At 37.3% G+C, this 9,816-nt stretch overlaps 1 protein-coding gene across 4 annotated transcripts in view; it reads right to left on the bottom strand.

Moving 5' to 3' along the window:
* Nucleotides 1–2,071: 2,071 nt before the first annotated feature.
* Nucleotides 2,072–9,816, bottom strand: part of PLEKHH2 (pleckstrin homology, MyTH4 and FERM domain containing H2) — a 55,840-nt gene continuing 48,095 nt past the window's right edge. For all 4 annotated transcript variants that reach the window (XM_033054288.1, XM_033054290.1, XM_033054289.1 and 1 more), the window contains 4 exons: nt 9,592–9,721; nt 8,638–8,724; nt 6,810–6,947; nt 2,072–5,552 (listed from right to left, as the gene is read on the bottom strand). In XM_033054288.1, the coding sequence (XP_032910179.1) occupies nt 5,370–5,552; nt 6,810–6,947; nt 8,638–8,724; nt 9,592–9,721 (538 nt within the window). In that variant the 3' untranslated portion in view covers nt 2,072–5,369. The remainder of the gene's footprint in view (nt 5,553–6,809; nt 6,948–8,637; nt 8,725–9,591; nt 9,722–9,816) is intronic.

Here is a 9,816-nt window from a genome sequence, read left to right as displayed (position 1 = left end):
GAAGCGAGGCCTGAGTAGTTCCCACTCCCTGGGACCTGCTGTGTAACACACAGTAAGTGTAGTTATTTTACAAAAATTACCGTGTAATTATTTTATTGTCCAGCGGAGGGCAGCGATGGTGGGTGAGGGACTGGGGCATCTCTGTGAGGAGGAAAGGCTGAGGGAGCTGGGCCCGCTCAGCCTCGAGGAGCCGCACCAATGTCCCTCCGTGTCTGAAGGGAGGTGTCAGAGGATGGAGCCGGGCTCTGCTCGGGGCTGGTGAGCGACAGGACACAGTCAGGGGCACAAACTGATGCACAAGAAGTTCCACCTGAACATGAGGAAGAACTTCTTCACTGTGCAATGACCAAGCACTGGAACAGGTTGCCCAGAGAGGCTGTGGAGTCTCCCTCACCAGAGGTGTTCAGGAACCACCTGGACACAATCCTGTGCCCTGTGCTCAGGGATGACCCTGCTTGAGCAGGGAGGTTGGACCAGATGACCACTGTGACTTGGTAGTTACAAGGGGTGTACAAGATACTGTAACAAACAGAGGTTGGATTATTTAAAATAAGATTATCAAAAATCAAGTCCAAAAATTCTGGGCTTGGATCAGAAAATAGGATTTAAAGGTGGCACTAAGACAGCAGGATGATCCTGAGTATGAAAGGGGGGCATAGGATGTAGGTGAACCCAGTAAGTCTGAAGTGTTCTACATCAGAGAACTGACCCAAAATCCAGGACAGCAACTACAGCTCTCTTCTGTAGCTGAGGAGCTGCTCTGTATCTTCAGAGAGTGGAGACAGAAAAACCTAACTAAAATCATGCAGTTACCTGTTTGATCAAAGCCAGGAAAGCAGCCTCATTCATAATGATTAACTGGGATTCCATTTTAACTGTTCCTTCTTCCTTACCCAAAGAAGGGTGATGTATTCTTCCACTGACCCTAAGTAATGTTAATTCTATAATAAGATTTTTTTTCTAAATTTAGCTTGCATAATCACTCAGTTTCAGTCCCAGAAGCCTATATATGGCTATTTTTGTCTGTTTTTAATTACTTTCATGTTTTTACATCCATGTATTTTTATTACGAGGAATTAGCTGACCTACTATGGAAACCATTGTCTTGCTAATTAAAATCCAGAAGGAAACTTAATTGTGTAGTGTTGTACAGTGCAGATCATGCTGATGTCTAAGTGTATTTTTTTCATCATTTTCAATTCAACAGAACCTTTCTCATATCTTGGTATATGTATGAAGCCAGTGCTGATCTGTAATCAGCATCTAGAGGTAGTAAAATCCCTGGACATAGCTCTACCAAAGAGAACAAAACTGGTAGGAATTGCTCTTGGCACTATGGCCTGTGCAGGTATTACTGCAACAACAAGGGTATAAAAAGCAAGGTATTTTTACAGTGATTTACTCACTGTCAGAGGTGGTAAATCTGCAGGATGCTGCAGTACAGATCTGAGCACAGTAAAAGGTAGTAAACCCAATCTGGAATTTAAATTGAGTTTTCAGTATTTTATGTTTCAACTTTCTCAGTTTCTTTTGCCCTAATAAACTGTAAAAGAAACAAAACAAAACAACACACACACACAAAACTTTTTTTCCCCCTAAGTCATTATTACTGAGTTACTTATCATCTTAGTTAAAATTAACTCAAACTAATGGATTACTCTAAGCTGTATGGACTGTTAAAGCTCTACCTAAAGCTTTAAGTGGTGCATTCCTTTATGCAAGAATGATTTTCTTCCTTCAGGAACCATTAAAACCGATGAAAACTGGTAGTCTAGCAAGGAACTCCAACACCAAATACCTACCAAGCTTCTTTCACAGGGAAATATATGCTTTTATTTAAAATCTGAACAAAATTTAAATATAAAATAACAAAACCCATTAATTTTATGGATTGTATTAAAAACTTAAAGCTTTTTCCTTTGCCTGGCATGCTAGAGGAGTAAATGGGTCTTGCTTGTTCTAGAAATCAGCTGTTCTCTTGCCAATACTGCTGCTCAAAAATTGACAAGGCAAAGTGAAGTTCAGGTAATATATTAATTTACATTGCATTCCAAATGATCTTTTCAAAACAATGTCATTGTTTATACAGACTTTTACCAGTGATTTTTCAGTCATTGTCAAGCTCAGATTCATTGATCATTTACATGGATTGTTGATTCTGACCACTAACTCAGAGCAAGCTCGACAGGTATTCTGAAGTTCATGGTAGAAGGTGAAGTCTCCTTGCATGTGCTGACATATTAATCCCATCCTGCCAATATTTTTGCAACCTAGGTTCTGCAAGCTTTGAGCATGGGAAGTTTTCCAGCAACACTCCCAGAAGCTGCTGTTCATTTGACAGCTCCCACAGTATCATCACTGCTGAGGTGAGAAAGGTCAGGCTCCTACCTGGGCTTTAGTCATGTATTAGGTAGCACAGTATGAATTTCTTGGATGGATGATTTAAGATTAAGACTGAGAAGTGGATCACTTGTGAGGCTTGGGCTGGTGGGGAAGGCAGAACAGATTATGTGCTTGGATTGTGAAATTTTCAGGCTTGCTGTCTTGCATTGTGTGGTACTCTAAGTAGCTCTGGAGCTTGATTACCATGGAGCAAGGCCCTGAGATATGGAGAGCTATGTTTGGAAGTGTGCTTGCATGTGAAAGAGACTCCACTTGCTGACCCTGTCACCTTGAAGGGAAGTGTCTGCTGAGGTTACTGTCACTACAGAAACCTCAGTCACTCTTGCTAATCACACTGGAAGCAGCTCCATTATTTAACACTGTTGTCATGTAACTGTCAGTGCATTTATGTAATAAAATAACACAGCATTTCTGGTCACGTGACTGGGATTAATGGTGACCTATAATGAGCAGTTAGTAAGTCTGGAAAGTCATGCCAAAAAAAGAGAGCTAATACAGGAATTGCTTCTGATTACAATGATGTAATGTAGGGACATACTGCAGCAGCAAGAGCTCAACAAAAAAAGGCAAAGCAGTGTCTAGAGTTTCCTACCCAAAGGTAGGAAACTCTGCTTCATAGACTGCACAGGGCTTTATAAAACAACTGTTTGTAATGTTGTTACTGCAATCTCCAAATGTGCACATCAGCTGTTTGTATTGTTTATCATGTTGTCTCAAAATTCAATGAAGATTTAAAACAATTTATGAACAAGCTCACTATCAAAATGCTCCACTTTTTTATCTTCTAATCACAGAAGGTGATCTGCCACATTCATTTGAAATGGGACAATTAGGAAATACTACTAGTTGGAGTATTCAGGTTATCATAATTTCATGATTACAAGAAGACTTTTGTGTTTGTAAATTGAAGTTTTTAATCAGATGTGAGAAGCTTTATACTGTAACCTAACTGTAACATGTTTGCATTTGAAAACACCCTTGCCACCTCAAGTCTGAAAGTTAATTATTCTGCTGATTGCAAAGGGGTGTTAATTCCTAAATGAATTTCACCATGGGATCTGTATCCCTTCCCATGGGGTGCAACACAAGAAGAAATGCCCTTGATCTCTTGTAGCTGCCAAAATGCTTCCCTGGATGATGGCAGGGGACTGGCTGTGTAGCAGGAGGTAAAACCTCCTGCTGCTGGCCCTGCCTCATGGAAAGAGAAAGGTCTAGTGCCCCAACCACCACCAAAGGGTAGAAGTTACCAGGAAGCTCTTTCCACCTTGCAAAAGTGAAAGCATCTGGATACAGTATTTGTTTTGTTTGGTTGTAATTTTCAACAGGAAGCATTGGCCCATGGTACCATTCATCACATGGTGCTTGAGTCCTGTGGACTTCAGTAGCTGTGGCAGGATTTTGAAAGCTTTCTAAAGAAAGCCAGCTTGCCTGTCTGCCTTTCCCCTTTTTAAGACCATGTTCTTTTCATGGCCTGTATCTCCTTTCCAATCTATTTTAACTCCTTAGGAGGATACTCCATACTTTTAGTAGGGGACAAAAAGTTGAAAATACTTTTTCTCTCATTATGAGCATTTGAAGCATTTAAAGAACACAAACCAGAGATTTTTCATTGTGAAATTACTACAGTTTTAAGTACTAATCAAACAAAAGCCAATGTGGACTGGCTGTAAGGGATTAGTGATCCATGATCATTAACATGTGCCGAAATAGAAACTGTAAAATGTCCCTGAATCAGTGATTTGTTTGAGTACCTTCTTCATGGTTGTACCTAAATTATCTATTAGACTATGGTACTGATCCATTTCAGAGCCTGAAGAAGTGGTTTATTTGCATTGGAACAAAAAACAGAGGACTGGAAGAAAACCAATGGACGTGATTTCTGTACATTTGACCTATGTAGCACTGAGGCTTGCACCTGAAAAAGGCAACTGGAAAGTGCTCGTAGTCCAGTAGTGTAGATGCAGCATGTCTTTAGTGTGCAAGAACATTATATTAGTATTATAATATGAAATATATAGATACAAATTAAAAACAAGAAGTAAATATTATTCTGACTCAATTTATACACATTATACATATTGTACACAGATTTTAGGTCTCCAAGTTTACTCACAACATTTCAGTAAATTGTTTTCTGTGTTGTTCTTGTGTTCTGAATTGTGAGTCATTCATGCCATCTGTAGTATATTATTATTCTGGATTAAAGGAGAAATTAGGTACAGGGTCTTGTTTAACAAAATTGTACTAAATAAAGTACCTATCCAATTTAGATTTTTTTCAAAAGGCTGGAGTAGAGAAGGTTTATTTAGAAATTTACCAGACCAAGGCTGAAGATTTGCCAAGTAAAACAGCTGTATAACAAAGGCTAGAGTGTATCATGAGAACACTCTTTAAATTTGTAATAGTTACATGATGTGCTCATGTGTTTGTTTTTTTTCAAAGAAGAAACAATTATACACAATTTGTTCCTTTTAGTCCCATGATACTTGTATTGCAAATAAGGATGGTGCTGGAAGTGGAAAGTATTTTGTATTTGACTGCTTTTCTAAACAAAATTTCCTTTTCGAAATGAAACTTATACAACTGGTCTAATTTTGAAAAATAGAGATGAAGAGTTGAAGACAGTTTGGTCCCTGAGTATATATCTGTAAAACTATAAAATCTATACAGTTGTTTCCAATAACACCTTTCTCCATCATTATAAACGGATGTATTTTTTTTCTGAGCTGTAGGCACAAGCAACCCCCAGTAAATCATAACCCTTAAACTGACTCATCATCTTTCCAATTCAGGCCAGAGCTTTAATAAAAGAGCTACTCCTGTTATATGCAACTGAATGAATGTAAACCTGTCCACCTTCCTTTTGTTTATGGAGCTGCTTATGCTTTACATCTTGTACATCAGAAGGTTTTCAGTCCAGGTAGAAACCCTCTAACAAGGATGCATTATCATGAAACATAATCCTTTCATAACAAAGTGGGACATTTAGTTGGTCTGTTGATTGCAAGAAGTGGCTGGCTCCCCATTTCCTTGAGTTTCTGTCCACTCTGAGAAGCCAGTAATGCTGGAGCAGAGAGGTGATGAGCAGCTCCTTTCAGCTGATGGAAGTTGTTAATGTAGCTGGCAATCAGTAGAGTGATCTCAAGAATCTATAACAGGAACATACAAAACTCTTTCAAAAATACAGTGATGTGTTTTGACTGCTGAAAAAATAGCTAACTTTTTAGCAAGTGACAATCACCATCAACTGGATAAGTACTTGTACTTTAACAAATTAATGATGGGGGGAGAGGAGATAACTAATAAAGCTTTTTTTACTACTCCTTGCAATTAATGTAATGTTATTCCCATCAGGATGTATCAAAGATACTTTGTCTTCCACAGTCTTAAATGATTCACAGATGACTTCTTTAATTTTGAGAGAGATGTTGAAACCCAAAAGGTGATGCTCTGAGAAGTTTTGCCAGAAAATATCTAGTGCTCAGAGAACTCAAAATACAGGGTAGATGAAGGGAATAAAGACTTCAGGGAGGTTTTTATAATATTTTCTCTTTGTGACCCATATGAACCTTGTTGAGACACAACAGTTTGCCCAGAGAAGCTGTGCATGCCCCATCCCTGCAAGTGTTCAAGGTCAGCTTGGATGGGGCTCTGAGGAACCCCAGGGGTCAGAGTTAGGGGGATCAGAGCTAGGTGATTTTAAGGTCCTTTCCAACCCAAACCATTCTGTCATTCTGTAAGGGCATAATCTGAGGGAAACTTCAACGTGTGTATTTTACTATGCTTATTTGTATGAAGAATCATTATTTTGAACCAAATTTCTATGTGGAATTTTGTATTATTTCATAAATGTGTTCAAATTAACAGCAAAACCTTTGTGGGTTTTTGTTTTGTGTTGGTTTTTTTTTTAAATATAGTCAGACTTACCAGGGAAGGGGAGAATCTAGACTTAAAAAGCAGGATTTATATTTTTTTTTTTTAAATTCTTTTTCACCAGAAGGAAAAATGTCCTAGGATTTTTAAGAAGTGGCTGATATTTCAAAAGTGTTCTATAATTTCACTGTAAATCCCAAATGTACTTTTAAAAAATTATCTCTGGTGCTGATTAGGCAAACAGACTAAATTTTAGGTACTGCGTGTAGCTTCTGTCCTTATCAGCTTCTTTGTCTTTCTATGAAAAATCTGGAATGGTATAGACAGGGACATGAAAAGAACAGGAACACATCAGTTCACAGTTAGCCTTAACATTACTCATTATTTGCTCTCTAAAATCATCTGGCAGAAGTCAGTAATCTGAGAGGGCTGGGATTGAAAAAGGTGTTTCATCTTTCACATGTGTTAGGGATTACCCACTAGAGAGAGCACAAAAGCAGAGGGTTGGAAACTGTTTCAGCTAAAATACCAACCTTTGGTTTTGTCATGGCAAAAAGGTGTTTTTCAGTTGATTTGTCCTTTGTCTGAGCATTGTTGACAACCAGCATAAAATCATCTTGATACCCTCCGAAAGTCATCAGGCTCTTATATGTGTATGTAACTGTCAATCGCTGAAAAAAGAAAATCCCCAGAACAAAACATAAAGCTATTAGGCAGGACAATGAAGGAAAAACAGATTATGACAAATTCTTCTTTTAAAAACGTAATTACACATATATTTTTCAGTGGAGGTAGCCTCTTGTAAATCTTGAAATTAACTGTGAATTTTGGGATAGCTTCATTTAGACCTTCATGATGAGGAATTTTCATTGTAGATGATAACTCTAAGTTTGACCTCTGTTTCTATTCCAAATTAATTAGATAAAAGATATAAGAAGATTTCAACTCAAGTGTGTAATTCCGTTTACCCAAATCTTGACTGACTTTTAGAGAAGTTAATCTTACTAATTCCATTTGAAATTGAAGCAGTGTCTAAATAAATTAAATGGCAGAGTATGAGACATCTGAAGGAATTTAACTCCAGGTATTCTTTTTGTGCAGTGATGGGTTTTGCAAACACACTAATTAAATTCTGTTCTTTCTTTCACATCTCTGATGAAACATAAATGCTCTTTAAGGCTCCTCAGCTTTTCATCCCTTGATTCTTTCTGTTCAGTGTTTAACACCACAATAGTGGCCTTCGAGATAAGATCAGCATTTAATTAATTGTTACACCTCATATTAGTTTGGTGCAGATGTTTGCATTTAAAATTAATCATCAGACAATATTTTTACAATAACTGACTTAGTGTCCTTCCTTAGTAAACCTCTTTTTGCCCCAATTTTGAAATAATATTATTTCTACGCCTTGCAACATAATTTCTGATATTCTTGATACTTCCTACAGAAAATCCCAATGTTCCCTGGAAGCTCAGCATTCCTTGAATGTCAAGTAAGGCCTGCCAGTACTTAACCTGGCAATGCCCCACAGAAATGCCATAGCTCCAGGAGCAGTGTTTGTAGAGCTCTCTGCAGTCAGATACAAGCACATTTTGCTTGTTCCCTGAGAGCTGCTGTTTGCTCTCCTCATGCTCTTTGTTTTATTATTTCTTTAACTGCAAAGAAATGTAATGAAAAGGCCCATATCAGCACAATTATAAAGCTGAGATTTTAATTTTCTGATATTCAATATTAGCACTTGCTAATAGCAGCATGCCATTCTTTTTCTTTGCAGGATATAAATGAAAGCAGGGATCTTCTCAGGCATTGCTTTTTACACTGATTATGAGTCGTTTTCTGTGAAAACTTGTATTGCAAATCAAAGACAAATCTGAGCCTAAAATGACATAATTAAATAACACTGGGTTATATTACCTACTATTAAACAAAAATAATACAATGAAAATAACAATCTTTTAAAGTAACTGCTCTTTGCAGAGTGTATGTATTATGAATAATACTGGAAAATTAAGTCTCCAGGAAAAGAAAATTAATGTTATTGTAATAACATTACAATAACTATGGATTTCCTGACATCTGAATGATTAAAACATTGACATTTCATTAAATGATATAAAAACTGTATCTGATAAACAAAAATAAATTCTGTGCAAAGAATTAATTACTTACTTCTATTATTAGTGCTGCTGTAATGATGACAACATTAAAGCATTTTAAAAGGAATGAATTTTTGCTTTAAGAGGACTAGATAACTTAGCATGGAAAGCTAATGCCATCTTTATATAGCATGGTGGTGAATCTGTCCATATAATTAGTACTAAAATCTATCTTGACCAAATTTAAAAGAGCCATTTCACTTACCATGGAGCTGTAATCTAGGATGCTTATGCCATCTTCATGGACAGCAAACCATATGAAGGACTTCTCAACTGAGGCTGTTGCTAGAGGCTGCAAAGAGAAATGCTCTTTAGTTACTACTTCAAAATGGGGCAATATGTGAACAATTATCAGTTCTCAGATATTACAGACCTTTCTCCACCCACAGCTCTCACTTCAGTTCCTTCTCAGTGTAAATTTCAGAAGAGGAATTGAAATGCCTGCCCAAAGCCATGTAGGTGGCCAGTGGCAGAATGATGAAATCAAACCAATACACTTGAAACCTACCCTGGTGCTTAGTCCAATCAAACACCTAATCTCGTTAATAAAATAGTCAAGTGTCTTACAGTTTGTCCACTAGCTCATATATCTAAATACACAAAGAACAGAGTGCTGACAAGCAATTATATATATATATGTGGATTTACACACACACACATAGTTTACCTATTAACACTGAAGGCATGAGGTGAAAGTTCTGTTTAACAAAGCTGTTATTTGAATCAAGAGAATTAAGATACCTGTGGTTAAGAGAAATTGAGAGAGGCCATCATAGAAGGGAGTGCTCTGAATACCCTTAACTATATTTAGTGTTTCTGCAAGGTTCAGCTTCCACAGCCTGTTAATGATACCTTTTCAATGTGCTATTAGTTATCAGGTAAAAAGAGTCTAAACCTAAAAGGCTATCTCAAACTAAAATATAAGGAAATGGAAATACAGATTAATAATGTAAAGCAAGCAGTAAGTGTGTTGGAAAGTTACTGTTATGATACACTTAGTGCTATGGCTATTGTATTTCACCAGTGTATGACTTAAAAAGTAATTTGACAGGAGATTCAATCAGCCCGCATATACACAGTTATTTTCAACAAAAATGTACTAATATTTGCAAATTATATTTATATTTGAGCCCAAATCAAACTCATTAAAATGTCTCACTTTTGCTGCAAACAATTTAGCCCCAAAGAAAGGCCACTTCCTGGTCACGGTGAGATAAATGCGCACGCAGTCTGCGGCACTGTGCCCACGGAGAGCCATCCATCTTGTTGACAGGCGCTGGCAAAGCTGTCTGTTGAAATGAAGGATGGATTTTACTTATTGAAGGGAATTCCAGTGCTTGCCCCCAGCAAATTTAATGAGCAATCGTTTCTTAAAATGATAATT

The sequence above is a fragment of the Catharus ustulatus genome, chromosome 3 (assembly GCF_009819885.2).
Source record: "Catharus ustulatus isolate bCatUst1 chromosome 3, bCatUst1.pri.v2, whole genome shotgun sequence".
In the NCBI taxonomy this organism is placed as follows: Eukaryota; Metazoa; Chordata; class Aves; order Passeriformes; family Turdidae; genus Catharus; species Catharus ustulatus.
This window is presented reverse-complemented; position numbering and strand designations above follow the sequence as displayed.